Here is a 23,515-nt window from a genome sequence, read left to right on the forward strand (position 1 = left end):
AAACAGGCACACGGCACCCACCCTCTTTCCAAAGAGGAAACTCTGTCCCTTGGGGTTATTACAAACTTCAGCCCATCCTGACCTCCAGCTGGGATGCTTTGTCTGGCACCCATGGGTGCTGCAGTCCCCTGGCTCACCTCATCCCACCTCGGCAGCCCAGAGGGCACCAGGACTTTGCCCTGGCTGAGCTGGGTGCCCTGGGAGCAGCTTTATGTGCTCCAGCACTTCTTAATGGGGCTGGAAGCACGCGGGGAATGCACAGCGGGGGGCAGAGCCTGCGTGGCCCCCCACAGCTCCAGCTCACGGGACGAGGAGCAGCATACCAGGTGAGGGGTGGCATTCCAGGCTCAGCCTCTCCACAGCAGCGCAGAGGAGACCTGAAACATCTCCTGTTTAACCCAGCTAGAAATGGGAAATCGTTACGGTGCTTTTATAGAGCACTGAACTCGTTTCAGTGCTGCAGCAGGAGGACACAGGTTGTTGGGGGAGATGGTTTAAGCCCACGGAGCAGCCTGAGCCCTGGAGAAGGGGCATGTGCTGGAGCCCTGGAGGGACCACACACACACTGCACAGAGGTGTTACACCCCACAGGACATGTCCAGAACCAGCTCACATTCAGCTGTACTGGATGGAGCAAGACCCAGCACCGTGCACAGCCCCATCCCACCAGGAGCAGCACAAGAGCCATGATCCACCAGCCTGGGACAGGCAGCAGCACCCTCTGACAGCTCCCAGCCCCCCAAAAAAACCTGCAGCAGGCAGCAATCAAGAGAAAAACTCAATCTACCATTTGCTTTTAATTTAATGTTTTTCACAAGACCACTTTGTAGGAAGGAGGGGAAAACACACACACCCTTGAGAAGGGAAAGGGCCAGAGAACATATGGCAATAGTGCAACGGAGCTTCAACCTGTGGCACATGAGACAAGGGCACAGGCACCTCCACCCCTCAAGGAAAAACATCCAGGAGCCCCACACTTCCCGTGCTGCTGAAGTTTTATAACAAGTCAGACAAAGGCAATAAATAAACAAATGGTGCCTCACCAAGGGCACTTTTTTTTTTTCCTCCTTTCAACATTTAAAAAACAACAAAACAACAAAACAAAAAACACGTTGACATCAGAGTGTGTTCTCAGCCTGGGGTCTCAGCCAGATCCAGTTGGGTTTCCCAGAACAGGAGTGGGAAGAGCTGGAGCCTGGGCAGTTTGGACCCTGTTGCCATCATATCCCAAGAGCCCATCAGCCAGGGCAGCACCTTTCAGCCCCTCACCAGCACCCTGCTACATCTCCAGCTTATTTGAGGTATATCACCTGCCCCATCCATTACCTTGTGCAGCCTCCCCCCCAAAAAAAAAAAACAAACAACAAACCAGTGCAAAGAAAAAAAAAACAAACCCAAACCCATCCCCCCATCCCCTTGGATTGCCCCCTTGAGATGAGCCTGTTTGCAAGGGGAGGACAGCAGCGAGGAACCTCCAGAACCCTCCAGGCCCCTCTGTGGGGTTGGTGAAGGGATCACTCAGGGCTTTGGTCCATTTCATGTCCTGGCCCCAGGGTGTCCCAGCATCCCACAGCCACCACAGCTCCCACGTTCCTCCCCAAGGGACATGGGGCTGCAAAATAAATAGGTGGGAGGTGGCTCAGCAGCACCAGGGCAGGGAGGGCTCAGCCCCCCTCCCCAACACACACACCCCCCAGGGAGCCCTGCTGGGAGGTGCCCTCAGCTCAGCTTCATGCCGATGGTCACGGCACGCCTGTAGACCTCAGTGACATTGTCACAGCCCACCAGGGACAAGCTGCTCTCACGCAGGGGGCTCCGGCAGTGGGTGACAGTCCAGCGGCGCAGCCTGCGTCCTTCCTCCACCTCCTCCTCCTCCTCTTCCAGCCGGAGGAGGCTGTCGGCAGAGACGCAGCCCCTCATGCCCCCAGTGCCGTGGGGGACACGGGTGGGCAGGTCAAGCTGGTCGAAGGACTCGGTGGAGAGGATGCTGTCCTCGCTCACGGCGCTGGACGGGCGGGCGCGGGGCGCCTGGGGCAGGGGCAGCTCGCTGAAACCCCCAAAACCCTGCCCGGGGGGGCTCTCTGCCTCGGTGCTGCTGGAGGAGTACTTGCCGTTGTGCTTGAGGATGCCTTTCCGGCGGGTGGGGAGACCCTGGGGGCCCTGCTCTGGGGAAGGGGTGTCAGCAAACACACTCTCATCGAAGTCCAAGCTCCCCGCATCCAGGACTCCCCCGGATTCGCAGCACTCCAGGGATGAGTAATACCCCGATTCCCTCGTCGAGGGCTTTTTCAGGATTCCCTTCTTGGGCATGGCCACGGGCACTGCTCCAGCACCTGCACTGCACAGCAGCATCCCAGAGGACAGGATCCGGGTGAGACCCACAGCAGCCACCTCACCGTCCTCCCCCTTCACCTCTCCCACAGGCACTGCTGGTGGGGGGCCAGGGCCAGGCACCTTCTGCTCGCAGGAGTTCCTCTTCTTCAGGATGCCCTTGGGCCGCTTGAGGATGGACTTGGAGGGGTTCTCTGGGGCCAGGGCCACCTCCTGCAGCACGTGGGAGACGTCGTTCTCCTTCTTGGATTTCTTGAGGGAGCGCTGCCGCTCCAGGGCCACGCCAGGGATGTGCTGCTTCAAGAAGCATCGCACCTTGGAGCTGTTCTCCAGGAGGGGGCGGGAGGAGCGGCGCAGCCACTCTGCCACCGTGGCCATGGGGGACTCGTTGTCCCGCAGCTGCTCTTGCTCCCCCACGGGCACTTTGTAGCCCCAGTTCACCCACCAGTGCGTGGCGATGTCCTCGATGGTGGCGCGGCGCTCTGGGTTCACCATCAGCATCCAGCGGATTAGCCCACAGGCATCTGGGGAAGAGGCAGGTGTCAGGCACTGAAGGGAACATGGGGAGGGGGGGGGACAGGCAGCCTGGTGGGGGTCTGCCTACCTGACAGCTTCGTGGGCTCCCGATAGTCCCCGCTGGTGATCTGCTTGACCAGAGTCTTGTAGTCATGGCCATCGAACGGCATGGTGCCGTGGACCAGGATGTAGAGTAGAACGCCCAGGGACCAGCTGTCCACCTGCCAGAGGGAGGGATAAGCCTGGAGGGGGGAACCAGGACCAGGTTGCCCTGACCCCCAGCCCAACTGGGCACAATACCCCCACCAGCACCTCAGCAGCAGCTCCAGCCACCTGCCTCCCACTGTGCCCATCCCACTGCAGCTGCCACGCACCAACCTTGTGGTGCCTGGGGGACCTGTTGCCCCAAACCAGACAGGCAGGGCTCTGTCCATGATGCTCTGATGGGAAAACAGCCAGTGCTTTGTGGGGTCCAAGTGAAGAGGCAGCAAGAGACCCCACAGAACCCACCTCTGGGCCCTTGTAGGGCCTCCCGTTGATGATTTCAGGGGATGCGTAGAGAGGGCTGCCACAGTAAGTCTGCAGAAGTTTGTCCTGCTGGTAAACGTTGGACAGGCCAAAGTCTGCAATCTAGAGAGACATTTATAGCCATTATCAAGCAGCAGTTCTCTATAGGTGGAGCAGCACTGCCACCTGAAACTCTCCCGCTGAAAGCTTGGCTGAAACCAGGGCTGCCCTTGGCATCCTGCTCCTGAGTGCCCTCAGTCTCCCCAGAGAGCAGCAGCAGCCCAGCTTTCCACCCCGAGGCTGCTCCTGCCCCTCTTCCCCTCCCAGAAAGCTCATTCCAGCCACCACAGCCACTGCCTTGCGGGCTCTCCCCTTCCAGCCCCAGCACCAGCCTGCCAGGAGCAGAGGCAGCTGCAGGTGTGGTTGGAGGCAGAGCTGCTGGGCTCTCCTCCAGCTCATTCCCAACCACAGCAGGCTGCCTCAGTCCCTATCTGCCCCACCTCACTCACAGGCACTCATTATCCTCATTACGCCGTCACCTCTCAGCAAGCAGGAGGTACAGTCCCTACTCGTGAGCTCCCAATTGCAAAATTACCCCTGGCAGAGATAAAGCCCCACAGCCTGTTCCTCCCCAGCCGTGCCCTCCCTGCCCAGTGGCTGCAGCACCGCCCGGGGCCAGTGGAGCTGGGACCTGCCTGAGCATTCAGGGACCAGGACTTTCTCTGGAAAAGCCCTTTCTTACCCAGCCACCCATGCTCTGACCTCAGCACTCAGACTTTGCCCCCTTATCAGCAGGCACAGATACATTATGGCTTTAATGGGCAGCACCAGGGCTCTGCCTCTCCTGATCCACCGCCCGGCACAGATAACAGGGAGCAGGGACTGGTGCCTTCCTGGCTCCCCATCTCCTGGGCAAACAGCAGCGATGCCAGCGGTCCTGGAGCTGACAGATGCTTCCCAGAGCTGTGGAGAGCCACGTGCCCTGGGGACATTGGGGTGTTATGGCCACCCCAAGTCCATCCATGCCAGGCAGCATCCCTCAGCCCCCTCTGCCAGGTGACACCCCGAGGGTGGCCAGGCTCTGCCAGCCTCTCACCTTGATGTTTCCATTCGCATCGAGCAGGATGTTCTCCAGCTTCAGGTCCCTGTGAACGATTCCATTCTGTGCAGGGGAAAGGGAGAGCTGGGGTGTAGTTCACAGCTTGTTTGAGGAAGAGAAAGCCAGGCAGCGCGGGGAGGTCACTGCCGTGCAGCAGCACACAAACGGCGCTCGGTGACGGCAGCCGGAGGAGCAGTAAACAACCGGGCTGCCTGGGTGAGGACGGGCTGTAAACCACGTCCTACATGGGTGCTACCAGCTCCCCGTGCTGCTGGGAAACACCAGCAGGGTGACACCCTGCGCCGGGCACCACGCTGGGCTCCCGCACCCACGAGAAGCGGCAGCTCCTGCCAGGGCAGGGGGGGCACAGCTCCACGTCTGCCAGGACCTGCTGCTCCCCAGCTCAGCGAGACCCTGGTTTGCTTTGGGTTCAGGAGGTGTCCTTAAGCACTCTTCCTGCTAAGGGCATGTGGTACCCAGGATGGAGGCATGGCCAAGCATGGCCTTAGAGGAGGGAGACCGACAGGTTTGAGGGTCCTTCCAGGGCAGGCACAGCTCACCCCACAGCCCCAGACAGGGCCCTCCATCTATATCCCTTTCAGGGCACAAGATGGGTGACCCAGGGCTTGGCTTTCATTCCCAGCCAACAGCCCCCCTCCGGGCAGGCAGGCAGGCAGGTGTTGGTAACTCTCCAGAGGGTTACTCAGCCTGACACCACAACAAGCCAAAAGCCAAGGCAAGGACTTTTCCAAAAGCCACTCAGGCACTGCCTCGTGGAGCCCGAGGGCTGCCACACCCTTCAGATAAGGGCAGGATTAACCCCTCTCCTGGGAAAAGCCAACAGCCACGAGCTCCCCTTACCTCCCACCCCAAGCTGAGCTTCCCCAGTGGGCACTGGATCCATCCCAGCTGCTGCCCCTCTGCCCAGAGCCCACCCCTCTGCCCGGCCCCCGGGAAGGCGGTGCTGACCCACCTTGTGGCAGTAGTAGACAGCAGACACGACCTGCCGGAAGAAGTGCCGAGCCTCCTGCTCCGACAGCCGCTGCCGCTCGCTGATGTAGTCGTACAGGTCCCCCTTAGGGGCGTACTCCATCACGATGACGATCTTGCTGCTGTTCTCAAACACTGCGCGGAGACGGGAAGGCACAGGGCGTCAGGAGGGATGCTGGGAGCTCAGGAACCTCCTGTCAGCACGTGGCTCTTCACCAGCAGCCACCCCGCCGCCTGTGCCCTGGGTCTGTTGTGCACAGCAGCAGGTGTTGGGGTTTCTGCGGGTGCCTGCAGGGCGGTGGGGGACAGCCAGAGCTGCCAGCTGGGCACTGCCACCAGGGTTGCTGGCCAAGCAGCCTCTGCAGCCACAGAGCACAGGAGAAAGGGTCCTGCTCTGCCAGAAGGTGACTAAGATGCGTGGTTCTTTGCTAGATAGAGCCCTGCCAAGGGGGAAGGTGACAGAGCTCCCACTGGCACGGGCCAGGTGGCCTTTCTGCCCGCTCCCATTGCTCCCAACAAGGCTCTGGCTCAAGCCAAGAGATGGAGCATTTTCTTCCTGTTTGCAGAAAGCTACCTCGGTATTTCTGAATTCCAGCAGTCAGGGTGACTCAGTCCTTGCAAACACCAGCTATGAACTGCCAGCCTGCTTTGCTTGCTTTTGTTTGGAGGACAAAAGGGCTCTGGAAACCTCACGTACGCCAGCGAGGCGGCAATGACCAGGCACGGGGCAGTGAACCCCAGCAGAGCCAGCCCCGAGGAGGAGCACAGGGCACAGCAGGTCTGCAGCCAGGACTCGGTGTTGAAGCAAAGCCTGATCCAGCAGGAAGGAGGTTTGCTCCAAGTCTGGTGATAGCTAGAACTTGAGAAATTTCCCTGTGGTTGGTGTCGTCCCCACACCCTGGGAGCAAAGCCCAGCCTGGCTGTAACACTGAGCCCAGCAGCATCAGCAGGTCTCCCAGCATCCTGTGGTTTGGTTTTCCTCTTCCCCAGGGCAGGGAATGAGAAGGAGTCAAGTGCTCAGATCAGCTTCAGCCTCGGGCTGAGAGCGGAGCCAGAGATTCCCACCGCTGCAGCACTTGCCATGGCTGGAGAAATCATCCAGCACAACTGGAGCCACACACAGCACCAGGTTTCCTGGAAACCCCTGGTCACCAGCCTCCCCCTGGCACAGCCCCAAGGCTTCCAGCCTCAAAGGGCCACGTAAAATCTTGGAGCCAGCTTCCCTCTCCGGACTGGATGGGAAGCAGCTATTTCTGGAGCAGGTATTTCCCCTGCAGGCACGTGGGGGAGCACGGCAGGGAACCCACAGCAGCATCTGCTCTTCCCGTGGTGCTGAGTCACCAGCAAACAGCTTCTGCTCCCAAGGAACCAAGGAGAGAGAGCAGCAAGAGGCCCAGCTCGGCCCTACCCAGCCCCGTGGGGGGGGCTGCTGGAGAGCAGAGGGAGAGGAGGGCTCACCTTCATGGACTGCAATGATATGAGGGTGGTTGAGGGAGGACATGATCTCAATCTCTCTCCGGATATGGACAAGGTCCTGCTCATCCTTGATCTTGTCTTTTCGGATCGACTTGATGGCCACCTGTGGATGAGCACAGAGGGTCACTGAGCTGCTGGGGACAGGAGCACTGCAGCTGCCCAAAGCCTTCTGCAGAGCAAAAACCCACCCTGCTCCTTCAGGAAAGGGCTCACAAGAAAGAGATCACCACGGCCCATCTCCTGCACCCAGGTGTGCTGTACCCAGCTGCTGCACAGCCCCCTGAAGCACCTCCAATAAAAGTGAACTTCATCTATTCATTTTGTATACTTTTCAAGTCCTGTTGCTGTGCACCAGGGAGAAGCCAGCTCTCCCCAAGGGAAACCTGCTACCAGAGGAGCTCCCCAAGCCTCCTCCTGCAGGTAGCACAGCCTGCTCCTCATTTATGTGCCATGGTTTTACAGGAATTTTGTCCCAGGCTACTGCTGCCACTGGACCATGGCCAGCCAAAGGAATGTGACCTGCACACATGACTTCCAAGATAATAGCAGCAACATCTTCTTGGGGTCATGGAAATGAAACAAAACCAAACCAGGTTTTGTTTTCCATGCAAATACTTAATGGCAAGGAGCTGATTATGTAGAGGTAAGAGAAAGTTTGGTATTAAAGGGTAGCTCCCTCCCAGGCACAGGACTCTGCTCCAGCCAGGGCTGCAGATGCTGAGCTGCTTTCCAGGCTTTTGCTTGGGTTTTCAAGTTATCCTCTACAAGGAAACTGAAAGGGGAGGAGAAAGAAGAGTAAGTGCTGGAGAATAGATGCCTTCTAATCCTCTTTCAAAGAGGCTGGGGGAGAGACAATGTGCTCCTAGGGTTGAATTTACAACTGAATCCAGCAGAACCTCTTTTTTTGTATGGGACAAGAATGCGGAACAGCATTAATCCTGTAAAGAGACCCCCACACGGTCTCCCAGCAACGGGAAGAGGGACCATGGGCACCCACCAGCCCCAGCTGCCAGCACAGGAGCAGTGCTCAGGGCTGGGGCACACAGGGACCCTCCTCTGCCTTTGGCTGTGTGGGGTGGATGCTCAGTCTCATCTCCTGATGATTTAGGGGAGCAGGGAACCCCTCTCCCTGAGACCTAACCCACCAAGCAGCAAAAGCCCCAGAGCAGGTTCACAGCCCTTGCCAAGCCAGTCCCACCACAAGTAACCAGACACTAAAGCAGCAAGATCTCAGCTGCCACTTCAGTGTCTTCACCTGCCAATTTTAAAGGCTCAGATGGGCAAGTGAGAGGTGGCCATGGATGTCCCTTTGGCCCCAGAGCACACCTCTGCTGCACTGGGCCACTTTAGGCCAGCAGTGGCCAGGGCAGGGGCTGCCCCATGTGCTGGAGAAGGTCTGTGCCTGCACCAGCCCCAAGGCTTGAAGCAACCAACCAGAATGGACTCTGGGCAAGGGAAGTTCAATAACCCAGGCCCAAGTTTCTCTACAAAGCAATACTGAAAGTGCTTAATAGCTTCTCAAAAGCCAGGTATTCTTTTCCCTGACCTTTGTACTAGGTTAACAGGTTAAAGTTTAACAATTTTTTAACTTTTTAAATTTTTTTTGCTCCAGCCCCTGATTACCTGACCCCCACTAGAATGCAGGCAAAGCCTTTATGCAGCAACCCAGCCTTCTCCTGCCCTCCCAGATTCCTGTTGACTCAATCCATTCATCTCCCCCAGCCCAACAGCCTCAGCATTTTGGGGTGCATGCAGCACATTTGCTTGCTGACCCAGCTGCTCAAGCACACGAACTGCTGAGCCAGGGCTCAAGGCAAGATCCACCAGCCATAAAAAGACCAAGTGGCTCCAGGCTGTCAGGGCAGGAAGCCTTGGGAGATGCCAGGGGCTGTACCCAGCTGAGTGCTGGAGAAGGCCCTCGCCTACAAGCCTGGCAGTTTGTGCCCTCTGAGGCAGATGGGAGGCAGGGCTGGAGCTGTGGGCAGGTTTGGGAGCTGTGAGCAGGTTTGAGAGCTGCTGGAGCCCCGGGGCTGCTGCCTGTGTAACGGCCAGGCAGAACACACTGAGGACAGGACACTGTCAGGGTCCACTTCTCCTACAACAGAGACTGAACCAGCCGCTCAGGGTGGGGTGATTTATCCATCTGCCAAGCCCTGCTGGGGAGGTTAATCCCTTGGCCATCCCATCCTTCCCCAGGGGTGCTGAGAAGCAGCTCTATTCCAAAAATATTCCCTACCCAAGAGGCCTGACAGCAGAGGATCTCCCCTTGAGACAGAAAAGGCCACGCTCAGCCACCCTGGAGATGGGGACCAGCAGCTTCAGGGACAGCCACTGCTGCAGCCTACACACTGCCATCAATGCCAGAATTTCCTGCAGGAAACAGCCCCAAGAAGTCCTGCTGCAAGAGCCTTGAGAACTTGGGAGTACTTTCCAAGTCAAAAAGGCTTTAATTAAAAAGTTTTTTGGGGGCAGAACAGGTATTTTCAGCAGCTGCTGAAAGATGCATTAAGCTACAACCCCAGGCAGCACTTCAAAAGTTGTTCCAGATTGCAAGTGCAGCATTTCATGCTCCATGAAATATGGATTACAACCCAGTACGGAAGAGACCAGGGTTCACCCCTTACTGGAGATCAAAAGAAGCTTTGCTGTTTTGGAATATTCCAGGTGCTGCCTTCCCCTTGACACCAGACAAGCCCACAAATATGTTTCCGACACTGCGAGCGAGTCCCACGGGAGGTCCCTCTCTCTGTTTGCCTTGGCTGCAGGCCAGGGCTTGGGAACCAGGCTGGGAGAAACAGGAGGCTGGAAGGAAAAGAAAAAAAAAAAAGGCCAGATGCTGCCATGCAAACAGGTGCAGGAGCCAGTTTGCACCACCATGGCACACATTACTGAATCTTCCAACCAAAAGATGCTGGTGAAAGGGGAAAAAAAAAAATATTAAAAAAAAAATATATATATATAAAGAAAAGTAAAAAGAACCAGCAACTCTCCCCCCACCTGCTTGATAATTAAGGGACACACTAATTTTCCAAGGAGTGGAAAAGGCACTCAGCAGCAATATCCACCAAAGACATGAGCATCATTTCACCTAAAGGATTTCTAATCAGAAAACAAGGGTGTTTGGTTTTTTTTCAGACAAAGAATGTCCATGGGAGTCCCCAAAAATCCTTCACCCGTGGGAGCCTGGTCTTCCCTGGGGCCTACAAACTGATTAGACACTTTGCTCTGAGCTAAGTCCAAGTAGGTATTTCAAATTCAGAGGCCAGGAAGCAAAACCAAGATGCTTCAATATTCAGTGCCTCTGCCCAGGCAGTTTCTGATTTGCCAGCAGCAAAACCCATGGATGGAGCAGCTGATGGAGCAGCTCCAGCTGGTAACACGGTGGTGGAGGTGGCAGTACCTGTGCTCACACCTTGGTGTTTAGGCAGTGAAAGCCACTTAGAGCAGGAGTAAATAACCACCCAACTCAGGATTAGCCTGAAGATTAAACAGGTCCGGAAATGCTGAGTGCTACAAGAAAGAATTTGTGGGAAGAAGAGAGATTTGTGGTTAAGCCTCCTGTTCCTACGTGGCCAGCTCGCCGAGGTACTAGTTAGTTCAGCCTTTGACTATCTCAGGCATTTATTAGCGAGTCATTGGCCTGCGTATTTAATTTGCATTATAATAGAGAAACGCTGCTAGAAAAGCATTCCCTCTCCGAGGGGCTTCCGTAGACAGGTGAGTTTTCTGGCAGTTCAGAGACTCCCTGCACAAGCTTTGTTAGGCAGAGCCAGGCAGAGCCCTGCTCGCCCATCCCGAGGGGAGGGATCCTCCTAGAGCTGTGGGTGGAAGCTGCATTTCAGGGCCCTGATTATGCAGCAGAAGAGCAGCTTCCTCGGGATCAGATAGGCTAATGGCAATGGCAGATCTGCCTTAATTAAGAGCTGTCGCGTTACACAAGAAAACCTCTCAGATTTACAGTTGTTTCCCTTGCCATGCCTCGGTGGCACGTTAGTGATCCAATCTCACCCCCTGCTCCTCTGCTCAGCCCCGGGAGCCCCGCCGGGCCAGTCCCACCCTCTCAGGCGGGATCCTCATCTCTCACCCATGGTCTGAAGATGGATGGGTGCACAAGTGCCTGTCGAGGGTCCCATCCCACACCGCAGGGTGCTGGGGGCTGAACGGGGGCAGGGCAATCCGGCTCAAGCTTGCCTTCAGAACCCTGGCAGACCCCCTGAGGACAGGGCTGCCCGGGGAGCAGCCCCCCGCTTTCCTGGGGGAGCGGGTCGGGTTCCCAGCTCCGACCCGCGCGTTGCCCCTCGCTCCGGAGGGGCCGGGACGTGGAGCGAGGCACGATCAGACACTCGGGGGGGGGACACGCGGCTTCGCCGCACCCCGCTGCCCCCGCCAGACGGCAAACCCAGCCACGAACCGGGGCGAGAGGAAGGGAAGAACCCTCCAGACTCAAGTGCGCTGTTTGCTCTTCGCTGCCGGAACCTGCAGCCTCCTTTCACCAGGAAGCCCGACGAGGTCAAGTGGGCGAGGGGAGATAACCCCCCACCCCCCCAGCCCCCCGGGGTGGTGGGAAGGATGCGAGAACCCTGCGGGCTGTCCCTGCCTGCGGCGGGGGCCGGGGGAGCAGGGCTCAGCCTTCCCGGGGCTCAGCCTTCCCGGGGACCGGCTGGGGAGGGTCGGGGCCGGGGGGGAAGCGTGGCGAGGGGAGAAACGGGCCGGGGCGATGCACAGGGCTGAGGAGGGAGACGCACAGGGCTGAGGGGGGAGACGCACAGGGCTGAGGGGGGAGACGCACAGGGCTGAGGGGGGAGACGCACAGGGCTGAGGGGGGAGACGCACAGGGCTGAGGGGGGAGACGCACCGGGGAGGATGAGCTGGAGGGATGCAGAGCAGCGCGGGGGGGGCTGCACCGGCCGTGCTGCCCAGAGCAGGGGGATGCTCCGGCGCTCAGGCTGAGGATGCAGCGGGAAGAGAGAGAGGGGGCGGGGGGGAGATTCTTACCAGCTTCCCAGAGCGTTCCCGGGCTTTCTTCACCTTCCCGTAGGTGCCTTTCCCCAACGTCTCCAGGAACTCGTACCGGTGCTTGAGGTTGTGTTTGTGGTGGTGCCGTTTCACCGCCTGCTTCTTCATCAGCGGCCGCGGGGACTTGATGAGCCCCTCGGCCAGCGAGGCGGCCGCAGCTGCCCCGCTCCCCGGCCCCGCCGCCCGCTCCATGTCCCGGCCCCGGTTCCGCCGCTGCCCGGCCCGGCCCGGTCTCTAAATGCGGCGGCCCCGCCGGCCGCGCCCCCCCCCCGCGCCCATTGGCCACGGGGCGGCGGCCCCGCCCGGGAGCCGGTGCGGGAGGCGGGGGGGGAACCCACGGGCAGGGGTGCGGGGGGACCCGGGTGGGGGGTGCGGAGGGGAGAATGCGGGGGCACCCGCCGGCTGGTGGGTAGGGAAGGCGAGGGAGGTGCAAGGCAGAGAGGCAGGGTTGAAAGGGAGGGGGGACAGTGGGGTGTAAAGGGGTGTCCTGCAGGATGGGGGGAGCTAAGGGCTTCCCAGAAGAATCACGGACTGGTTTGTGTTGGGAAAGATCTTAAAGATCATCCAGTCCAAGTCTCTGCAAGGACACCTTCCGCTAAACCAGGCTGCTCCAAGCCCCATCCAACCTGCCCTTCAACACTGCCAGGGATGGGGCAGCCACAGCTTCCCTGGGCAGCCTGGGCCAGGGTCTCTGCACCCTCACAGGAAAGAATTTCTCCATAATTTCTGATCTAAACCTACTCTCTTTCAGTTTGAAATCGTTTCCCCTCATCCCATCCCTCCCTGCCCTTGTCCCAAGCCCCTCCCCAGCTTTCCTGGAGCCCCTTCAGGCACTGGAAGGTGCTCTCAGGTCTCCCTGGAGCCTTCTCTTCTCCAGGCTGAACGCTCACAACATTCTCAGCCTGTCTCCAGAGCAGAGCTGCACCAGCCTTTGAATCATCTCCATGGTCTCCTCTGGACTTGCTCCAAAAGCTCCATGTCCTTCTTGTGTTGGGTTACCCCAGAAGTGGACACAGGAGGGTCTCACTAAAGCAGGAGGAGAGAATCCCCTCCCTTGACCTGCTGGTCACTCTGCTGGTGATGCAGCCCAGGACACAGGTGGTTTCTGGGCTGCAAAACCACATTGCAGGCCCATGCTGAGCTTCTTGTCAACCAGCACCCCCAAGTCCTTCTCTTCTCAATCCATTCCCCACCCAGCCTCTATTTGTGTTTGGGATTGCCCCGACCCACAAGCAGGACCCTGCACTTGGTGGTGCAGAAAGAGACTGGCACCCAAAGGCCAAGAAGAGGAGCAGGAGCAGAGGTGCTGGGAGGGTGTGGAGCAAAGAATCCTGGTGCCTCACACCAGGAGAACTGCAGGGACACATGGAGACAGCCAGCCAGCCAGGACATATACACACAGGTGTGGTTTGCTGCAAGAGCCATGAAGCAGCCAGAACTCTATTAAAAAATACATATTGAGGGCAAATTCTGAGAGAGGAGAGGCCTGGGCAAGTGCAGCCTGTTTGTACTTGCCACAGGACTGTGCTTTGTCCTCCTGGACACAAGGCCTGGGAGGGAGCAGTGAGATCCACCAGCAGAGCCAGGGGGGGAAAGGTCTGATCTGGAGCTCCCACGCAGAGGCTCCTTGTGGGCTCTTCTGGTTAATTCTGCAGCACCTTCCCGTGTGGTCCTTCTGCCCCTGTGGTAAATCTTTGTTTTGAGATATTAAAAGAATGCAATTCTTCCCCAAAGCAGCCAAAACAAAAGCTCTTGCCCAGCTCTGGCATGTGTGAGGACACACCATATTGATTGAAGAAAGAGATAGCTCCAGCATTACTCACCCCAGCGCTCAGACCTGGATTTTCCCACCACTTCCAGCAGCTCAGGGCAGGGTGAGGCAGAGCAGGGGCTCAGGACAGTCTGCGAGGGATGATCTAATCCAGCACTGTCCCCTCTCTGCAGGCTTTATGTCCCCAGGCACAGGAGTGGCACAGGACAGAGCTGTGCCACAGCTCAGCACCACTCTGTGCTGTGTCAGGATGAGACCCAGGCAGGTGTTGTGGTCCCCTGAGTCCTGCACTCTGGGTACTGGAGGGCTGGGATTATGGAGTGACTGGGGAGGACATTGACCCTGCAGGGAAGCTGGAGCAACACCCGAGTCCAATCTGTGGAGCTGTGCACCAAATTCCTGCTCCTCCATGGCTGTGATCTGCCTTGGTGTGTGACGGGTTGCATGTCACAGACTATTTTGACCCACTTAGGACTCAGGTATCTTTTACCACCAATATCCCTGACTTTAATTGCCAGTGACCTTGTGGGACCTCCATTCCTCAGGGATGAACAACTTCTTGGAGCTTCAGACTGGTCCTGCATCCCTTCCACTCTCAAACCTCCCCCCTGGGCTGAACACACAGACAAATCTCTCCTCTTTTTTAAAATGAATGATCTCCCACCCGCGTGGTGGGGAGGGGGAATGACCCGGGAAGACACTTTGCTGAAGCAGAGTTGCAATAATGAATTATTTACTGTGCAGTAACAGGAGCTGCACTTCACTTTGCAACCAGCCAGCAGGGCCCATAGGGAAGATAAACAAGGCGTAGATGAGATTAACTAAACTGCTGTAATTTCAATGTCAAAGTAAACAGATAGGATCCTGTTCAGGCACAGCCCAGAGATTGCAGAAGGGTTGAAGGGAGAAGGTACAAACCTACCTGATTGCAACCAACAAAGCCATTTCAATTGACTAAGATGAAAGTGTCTGTCTCCTGGACACTGCAGGAAATGCTACTGACAACTCTGCGACCGCTCGTGGTTTAACCCACCGCTCCAAGAAGGCACTTGAGCACACATTTAACTTCAAGCACATGTTTAATACTCCTGTTGATTTACAAGGATGTTTTCCAGAGGCTTTCCCCATGATGAAAGGAAGTGGAGCCTTGGCCAGCTTCTCTTTCTGTTCCTACCAGACAAATTCTTCTCTGCAATTTTCTGTGTTGATAGGTAGGCTTAGGTATGCTTTTGTTCTAGGCTGGCTCAGGAAGCCTATTTTAATGGAAATGTCAAGGGACACAGCTCTAAGTCCACTGGAATCCACTGATAAGGATCCTCTATTGTAGCAGGATTGCTACTGGTTTCTTGGCAGTGGTGAAATCCACTGAAATTCCCCCTGCCTCCCCCACTGCAGCCTCAGAAATCCTCACGGGGGTTTCTCCAGCGGCAACACTTTGTGCCACGGGCACCAGTGCCTGGCTGCTAAAACCAACATGAAAGTCAACAAGGAATTTGGCTCCATGTCAGGCAACCCAGCTCCAAGGCAGTGTAAGCAGCCCGGTGCTTTGTCTCAACGGAAGCTCTGTTTATTGGCAGGCTCCTAACTTGGTATTTATTTGTTTCTTATTTTACAATAAATGCTACAGCATGACCTCAGTGCTAAAAACATCCCGGGCAAAACCTACAGCTCTGCCATCAGACTCGAGTGGCCACAGGCTCTGTTCAGCTCTGCGTGAGGACTGGTAAAGGAATAAACTTTCCCCAGAAGATACACTTACAGCAGTGAGCCCTCCGAGAGGGAAAGGAAGAGATTTGCTGGGCATTAGAATACCAAAGGCAACAAAAAGCTTAATGATCACCTCTCCTTAGTGTTGTCAGCTGGCAGCATTCCTCACCTGCTGCTGGAGAGTGCTCAGGCGGGTGGGAAACGCATTGACCCTCAGAAAACACCAAGGAAACTGGTTTTGCTCTGATCCTCCCAATTGGGTGCCACATCCATCAGCAGAAGAAGGGAAACACATTAGAGTCAATAAGAGCTTTTTGGAAAAGTAATTTATGGCCTATCACATCTAATGATTGCAGCAGAGGCCACCTCTGCACCCCACTTCCACCACAGCTGTGGATCACACCAGCCTCCATCCATCCATCCATCTGCTCTGGGTAAAGCCCAGCTCACTTTTTCCAGCTTGATAACTACTTGGTGGGGCAGGTTTCATGCCCAGGCTAGTCTTTTGTAAGGATCAATTTGCAAAAACCCTATTGACCTGATAAAGTTTGCACCGTGGTGCTGGTGAACATGGGCCCTGCCATCCCTCCTTATCACTGCCAGGGTGGGCAGAGCAAGGAGCTCCCTGTCACATGGAGCTATGGAGACAAGGGACATGTCACAGCAAGGATGGATCATAGCTGGAGAAAGCAGAAATAATGTCTTATTCAGCTGGAGAGATTAGGAAAAAAAATGAAATCCTTGCTCTTTGAGGGGCTCTGTGTGTGGAAGGGTGAGTGGTGAAGCACAGCCAGGAAAAGAGGAAAGCAGAACTGTCCTTAGAGTGACCGGGTTGTGGGCAGGGTGTGCAGAGCCCTGCTGAGGTGCAGCCCTCAGGGAAGGACAGGCTCCCAGGCTGGTATCCTGCTCACTGGGACCCCAGGAGTTCCCAGGACAGTCTGTGACACACACCCCTTTCACCAACAGATTGAGGAGCCTTTTAGTCCAAACTATAGTAACCCCGGAACCGGCTGCTTCAAAATGTGCACTTATCTTCTCTGGAGATTTAATTGTCATGTTATCAGGTGATAACATGATCTTTGATATTCTGTGGTATTTACCTAAGAAATTGCTACAGATAGAAGAGAGTTGTGCAGTGGTCTGAATTGCACTTTAATCTAGAAGTTCTGTGATTAAAAACTAAAATAGCAGCACCCGTCCAGCCCCAGCCCTGTACTTCAACCACCACAATATAGGCCAACCCCCATGGCTGAAGCCCCCACTTACAACCAGTAAACACAGAGAAAATATTATAATACATTATTGTACATGTGATTCTTCTAATATACCATCTCATCTAGGGTTCCCCTACCACAAACCAAACAGGTTGTACAAATGAAACGACCCGGGACACCCTGTGATACACTCCCAGGCGCTGGAAGGTGACAGCAAGGGAGGGTCACAGCCACAGCAGCACGTGGGGCTGCAGAAATGCTGAGGCATTTCTAAAAACAATAAGCAAACTCTCCAAAAAAAGCTGGAGCTTTTCTTCCCAAGGCAGGAAGTGTCTGTATCTCAGGGTAGTGACTGGATTTCCGTTACGGGCGGATGCTGACGGGGGGGGTTTGTCTGGGGTTGGCTTGGCTGTGACTCAGTGGCTGGTGTCCTCTCAGGGTTGGGGACCTAGCAGCAGGGAGAGAGGGGCTCTGGTGTCTCCCAGTGCTGCTGCAGCTCTGACAGAACAGAGGAGCTCTATTCCCAGCTCTCCAAATAAATCAGGAGCTGGAGCTCTAGGGCAGCGTTTGCACAGTGACGTTGGGTTCCATTTTGGGAAGTGCTGGGCAACTGGTGGCCAAAGGCCAGCACAGATCCCAAAGAGCATCTCCCCTGATGGCCACAACCAGCCCAGCAGAGCTTTGCTGTGCATGTTACAGGCCCAGGGCAAGACACAGGAGTAATTTCTGCTCCAGAACCCGCTCCGGGAAAGGTTGTTCTAAGGAAGTTTCCTGTTTATGCAGACAAAGGCTGCTCGGGGACAATGAGGAGCGATGCTTTTTGACCACCAGCCCCCAGCCCACTCGGCGCTGCTGTGCCAGGGCAGCCACCAGCAGTGGTGCTGAAAAGCCTGGCTGGCCGAAAGCACAGCTCGGAGCATGGGGAGGTCAGGCGAGGACACAGCAGCAGCCAGCGCCGGGATTTGTTGAGCCCCACTGGGCAGCTGGAAAACGACAGGAGCTCAGCTGGGTTTCAGGTCAAGGACAAGAGGCTGTGGGTGAAGAGGGGGTTGCTGGTGGGTACCGGGCTCCTGGGAAACCCGGGGGTTGGCTGGGTCAGAGGGACCAGCCCACAGCTCCCTGGGGACAGGAGGAACTGACTGACACAATCTGCTGAAGATCAGTAAGGAAGCAAACCACAGTGCAGCGTTCAAAGCACTCGGTGTACTGGAATGTGATCCCATTTCAAGACAAGTCTCTGTGAGATCTAGCACATACATTAAAATAAATAAACACAAAATCCTGCAGACAATTGCTGAGGCCAGAAGGTCCTCTGTGTGAGCAACCAGAACAGAGCAGGGAGGAACGACACAGCCCAAGGTGAGGGGGAGGACCTGATGTGTGTCTGTCACCCACTGAGCTGGGACAACCTGTGAATTCATGCATGTACCTCCCTGAGAGCTCCTGAAGCAGCTGTGTGGTACAGTGGTGGCTCAGACAGCAGAGCCTGCTGGAGGTGACAGTGGCTGACAGGTATGTACTCTAACACAGGACCAACCCAGCCCTGGGCACAGCCCGTGGGATGAACCTGCAGCTGCCCTGGGCTCAGCCTCCCAGCTGAGCCTTCAGCTTGTCCCTCCAGGCACAATGAGATCCAGCACGTGTCCGTGTCAGCGATGGAAGCACTCAGCACTGTCTGCTGAAAAGCGTGTGCAACACACACCTGAGGAAAGAAACTCTGCAGCAGGGGGAGCAAGAGAAGGATTCAATCCCACAGACATTCCAGTCTGGGGGATCTGAGAAGAGAATTCCAGCCCGTCAGAACTACTGCGAGGTGTGTGGGCTCACAGGCAATGTCTCTTTAGGGGAACAAAATGCTGGAAGAGACGTGACATGTCCTTTTCACATCCAGTTATTTGCTGGATACGCTTCCAGCCAGGATCCCTGCACAACCTGGCGTGTCGCAGCCAGGCTGCCATCCCCCCGGCACAACTCCCGCACGATTCCGGCCGGGAGGTGCCGGTGCAGCCTGGGCTCAGCCCGTGGATGCCATCTGCTGTTCAGAACACCGGGAGGACACCGGGAGCCCGTCCAGCCCAAACGCACAGCACTGCTCTTCAAACCAAACCAAGCCAACCCTACACACAGATTCACCTCCCTGCTCCCCAGCCCTGGCTCCCGCTCACCTCCCCAGCACCCGGAGGGCAGGCACAGCCCCTTGTTTCAAACCAAAGCAGATTATCTCCTGCAGCCTCCTCCTTCCCGCAGCAGAGAAGGGAAGGATTCAAGTTGCAGCTGTGAGAAGGATCTGTGGAGAGGCTTAATCCCCCAGCTCGTGTCTGCCAGTATGCTGGAATTAGGGAATGCCACCACCCAGATGTAGAGGTGATATGAAAGCTTGGAGGATTTCCCCAGCTCCAGGAGGGAATCTCAACCCACTAGAAGGGATTTCCCACAAGCCAAGGGAAGGGCTCCAAGAAAGCGGCTGTTGCTGGGGTCCCACAGAACCTCCTTCCAGTCTTTGATGAGCATAGAAGTGACTTTAAATAAGCCAGTGCTGTCCAACAACTTGCCATGGATTGCTGGGCATCCCTCATCCCCACAAGGGAGATGCTCTTGGTCCAGAGGAGCATGGATGAGCCCCCAGAGAAGCTGAGCACTAGCAGGGGGGGTCCAGGAGGGCATGAGGAATGGCCCTAACTGAGCCATTTTTGGGGTGCAATGCAAGTATTGCTGCAACTCAGAGGGCTCCTCTTTCTGTCCCTCTCTAAATGCTGGGCACATCCTCAGCTTTGATCACTGACCCTCTCCCCCCAGCCTTGTCCTCAGTCCCTGACATCTCTTCATTAAGCCCCAGAGCAGGTTTATTCCCATGACGCTGCTTTATCCAACTGCTGCTTTATGTTTCAGCCTTTCTTGAGGGAAAAAGCAAAGGCTCAGCCCCCAACTGTGCTGCAGCCAGACAAAGGGAGCAGATTCCTCCTCCCCTTGCTCCAGCTGAACAAAGCCAGCCCAGCAGCACCCAGCCCTGAGCCTGGACCAGCACAGCCCCAACAAACAGGGCTGGGGCTAATGGGAAAGCAAGACCAGAGGAGCACCAGGCTGAGCTGTGTGTGGGAAAGGTTCCTTAAGGACAAAGGAAAACACTTCATTAACAGCTAGAGACTCTGGGCTGTGCAGAGGCGGCTGAAACAGAGATCTGCTGTGCTGGGAACCACAGGGTTTGTTCTAGAAGAGAAGTTCCCCTTTCTTCCTCCAAGCCTTCTCTATCCTCCTCCAATTTTTACAGTTCAAAGGGATGTTTTATGAGCCCTCTGGGGTCAGCACGCACAGAGAGGGGTGCTCTTAGCACCTTCCCTCAGCCCTGCTAGACCCAGAAGACCTTTAATCATCCTGGGATGCTGTGAGACAGCAAAACCTGGCCACAGTGCCCTGCTCACCATTCCCTGCAGCCTCAACCATAGCAGATCTCACCACAGAGCCCTCCCCAGCTGCACTGTGTCATGACTGTCTCTGCTGGGCTCTGTGTCCCTCACCAGGGCCTGGACCAGCTCCTCCAGCCCAGCCAGGGCTGCCTCAGGGGTTGAGCTCCTTCCTGCAGTTAGATACTTGCAGTTAGACAACCTTCCAAAACGTGGTGCCTTAACAAACGCAGCTTCAGGACCACAGATGGGGGTGTGACAGGGGATGGGGACAGACACTGTCATGCCTACATAGGCAGCCAGAGACAAGCAGGTGGGATGTAAATAATTAGTGAGCAGGTTGTTAACTGCCGAGTTGGTGCCTTTTCCCTTTCATCTGAGCTACACAGCACTTTGAGATCAGAGAGTGGGGACCTGGAGCTGACAGAGCTGCACTTCACAGAGTCATCAAATCGCTTCGGTTGGAAAAGACCTTTAAACCACTGAGTCTCAACACTAACCCAGCACTGCCAAGTTCACCACTAAACCATGTCCCTCAGCACCACATCTACATGGTTTTTATGTCCTTCCAGGGATGGTGACTCCACCACTGCCCTGGGCAGCCTGTGCCAGGGCCTGACAATTCTCTTGGTGAAGCAATGTTTTTCCTACTATCCAATCTAAACCACCCCTGGGACAACCTGAGGCCATTTCCCCTTGTCCTATCACATGTTACTTGAGAGAAGAGATGAACCCCCCCCCCCCGTCTCAAACCTGCTTTTGAAGGAGCCTTTTGCTTCCCTAGCAAACACCAACAGGCAGGAATGGTCCCAGCTCCCAGGGAAGGGGCAGCAACCAGGGGAGCGGGGCTCGGGGGCGATGCTGAAGGTGAGGCCGGTCCCTGCCCGCCCGGGAAAGCAGCTCTGGGACGGGACACCCGCGGAGCCTGTGCCCGAGGGGCGGCGGGGAGTGAGCCCCGCTCGTCCCCCTGTTTCTGCCGCCACCCCCCGGTCCCCGCCGCCCTCCCCTGCCGTTGCCGCGGCCACCGCACGGTGTCCTCGGAGCTCCGCAGCGGGTTTCCGCGGTTCCCACCTCTCCCCACAGCCCAGGAACCGCTTGAAGAGGGCTGGGACACCTCGGGAAGGAGCAGTGCCCAAGGCACAGGCACCCACCGATCCCATCCCCCGGCCGCCCCCGCCGTTCCCCCCGGCCCCCTTTTTACCGTCGGGAATCCCACATTTTCGTTCCATCGCAGCACAAACGGGCTTCTCCGAGGGCTTTTCTGAAGACAGCTTTTAATGGTGCGACTGCTACAAGCTGGAATTGTAACCCTACGGTTCAGACAGCCCCTCAAAAACTGCCCCAGCTCTGGCCGGGGTCTTCTGGCTTCCCTGCCAGCAAAGCCATCACCAGTGACACTGCCCAGCCCTGGGGGAGAGCTCTGGAACCAGACACAAAGCTCAGTTTTGTTCCTTTCTCCCAGAGCTGAACAGAAGATCTGGAATCATTACAGGGGCTAAAAACCAGGTTGGACCATTGCAGGTTAAGGACCATCTCTGCACAAAACCCAAAGGTAGTATCAGTGCTAGTCCTGTGCCAAAAGGTCTGCCCTCAAGGCAAAACAAGTCCCTTGGGCATTCATGCCCTCAACTCCAGCTCCTGGCAACATGACAGTCAAATGCTACAGGTCTGCAGGAAAAGCCTTGCTATGAAGGCAAAAAACAATCCCCTGGATCTGGCTGCAAGTTGGGACATTCCCTTCTGGCAAGCCAAGGGGATCTGTGCAGGGAAGCACACATATGTCCCAGGGTGCTCAAAGAGGGCAACAGCACATCAGTTCTCCCTGAACCACCACTGACCTGTCTGGATACTCCTGCACCTCCAAACCTTTGGTAGTGGGTGAGGATGGCAGCAGGGAGATGCTCACCCATGCCCTGATCTCCAGAGTCCTTCCTGACAGGAGACACTGCACACCAGTGCTGCAAGCTCTGAAGGTGACCAGACAGGACTCCTTCCCTCTGTGGTCTGGAACAGCAGCACCCAGGAGGGAGAGGAACAGCAGCCCTAGCTGCCAGCTCCTGCTGGCTCCAGATTCAGGCTGGGTTTAGCTACCAGCAGACCCAGGCTCCCAGGGCAGCTCAGGTGGTTCTCACCCACCCCAGGCACTGCCCAGCACCACCACGGCTGCTGGAAGCAGGCAGGGGCAGGGTCCACTGCTGGGCAGGAGCCAGCTAGGAGTCAGAGAGGCACAGAGCCTCCACAGCACTGCTCAGGCCCTGGCTCACCCCACCCACAGCCAGAAGGCAATTCCGGACCACGATGCTGGAGCAGGCACAGCGTGGGGTGGGCATGGGGGGCAGGCTCTCCCACTTGTTCTTCTCAGGGTGGAATGCCTCTGCAGACTCCAGGACAGTCGGCTGGTTTCCTGGAAGCACAAAGTGAGGCACTGGGTCACCTGGGAAGCACCAGCAAGCATCCCCTGTCTGCTCTGGGACACCATCTGTGATCTGGGCCCCATCCCCTGGTAGGGTCTGTTTCCCCTGCTCCCTCAGGCCAGCCAGGGCCAGGATCTCTCCCCTCTGTAATGATAACATGACTCACATATGCTATTAAAGTGTCACCACCACCCCCAGTGCCTCACCTAGTCCCCCAGCCACGACAACTCTGCCTTTCAGGTAGCCAGCCACAAAGTCTGCTCGCCTTTTCTTCAGGTAGAAGGAACGCTCCATCTTCATCCAGCCACCTGGAGGGATGGGACAGACTGGATAATACAGGAGCATCCACTCCTGGGAAACCATCTACACCTCTGACTTGCTTGTAGGAGGGTAGTTTTGCTGCCACGACACAGGGGTCAGCTTTCTGACCACCACACCAGGAAGGAGCTGTTGAACCCAGCTGCCTCAGCACCATGGTTTTCCCCTCTGCTGCTTTAACTTGTTAATCCTGACTGCAGACCTGCCTCTAGGCTGGGCTCAAGGCACCAAGGGTCCCAGGACTCAGCAGATGAGACTCCATGCTCTGCCAGCCCCCAAAGCACAGCCTGGCACACTACCCACCCTGCTCCCCTGGGAAGGACAGAGCTGGGAGAGCCCCCACCTTGTTCCACGTCAAACACGTCCACGGTCCTCATGAACTTGGGCTGCCGGTAGAGCCGCCCCTGCCGCAGGCCCCCGAGACTGAAGAGTTTGTCTTCTGTGGGCACGAATCTGGAGAAGGCTCTTTTGTTGGGGATGTTGGGAAACTTGGTCCACGACCTGGTCTCTGTGTCAAAGACTTCAAAGGCGTTGATGGCGTACTTGGACTGCCTTCCACCTGGGACAGGGAGGTGGAAAGGGTCAGCTGGGCTCAGAGCACCAAGTGCCAGAGGAGCCTCCTGGGACAGGCTGAGAACGAGCTGCCAACGGATACACTGTCCCCTCAGGTCTCAAGTCACCTGCAGGAGGGCCTTCTGAGCCAGATTAACTTCTCACCCTTCCTTTAACTGCAGGTTCACGAGATGAAAACAGTT

General features: G+C 56.6%; 2 protein-coding genes across 8 annotated transcripts in view; both read right to left on the reverse strand.

The window, feature by feature from the left end:
- Positions 1 to 784: 784 nt before the first annotated feature.
- On the reverse strand, positions 785 to 12,127 carry NUAK2 (NUAK family kinase 2). Of its 2 annotated transcripts, XM_051639062.1 has the most exons (8): positions 11,915 to 11,944; positions 9,544 to 9,721; positions 6,902 to 7,022; positions 5,427 to 5,578; positions 4,451 to 4,516; positions 3,358 to 3,477; positions 2,936 to 3,068; positions 785 to 2,855 (listed from the first exon to the last, which is right to left on the reverse strand). In XM_051639062.1, the coding sequence occupies exons 3-8, from the start codon at positions 6,942 to 6,944 to the stop codon at positions 1,720 to 1,722; spliced, it is 1,650 nt and encodes a 549-aa protein (XP_051495022.1). In that variant the 5' UTR covers positions 6,945 to 7,022; positions 9,544 to 9,721; positions 11,915 to 11,944; the 3' UTR covers positions 785 to 1,719. The 2 variants fall into 2 exon arrangements, with proteins under 2 accessions (XP_051495022.1, XP_051495021.1); XM_051639061.1 differs by lacking the exon at positions 9,544 to 9,721 and having other exon boundaries at positions 11,915 to 12,127.
- Positions 12,128 to 21,300: 9,173 nt separating this feature from the next.
- KLHDC8A (kelch domain containing 8A) overlaps positions 21,301 to 23,515 on the reverse strand; it is a 33,534-nt gene continuing 31,319 nt past the window's right edge. For all 6 annotated transcript variants that reach the window (XM_051639040.1, XM_051639041.1, XM_051639043.1 and 3 more), the window contains 3 exons: positions 23,104 to 23,319; positions 22,649 to 22,750; positions 21,301 to 22,432 (listed from right to left, as the gene is read on the reverse strand). In XM_051639040.1, coding sequence (XP_051495000.1) covers positions 22,239 to 22,432; positions 22,649 to 22,750; positions 23,104 to 23,319 — 512 coding nt within the window. In that variant the 3' untranslated portion in view covers positions 21,301 to 22,238. The remainder of the gene's footprint in view (positions 22,433 to 22,648; positions 22,751 to 23,103; positions 23,320 to 23,515) is intronic.

This window comes from Apus apus, chromosome 23 (assembly GCF_020740795.1).
Source record: "Apus apus isolate bApuApu2 chromosome 23, bApuApu2.pri.cur, whole genome shotgun sequence".
Classification (NCBI taxonomy): Eukaryota; Metazoa; Chordata; class Aves; order Apodiformes; family Apodidae; genus Apus; species Apus apus.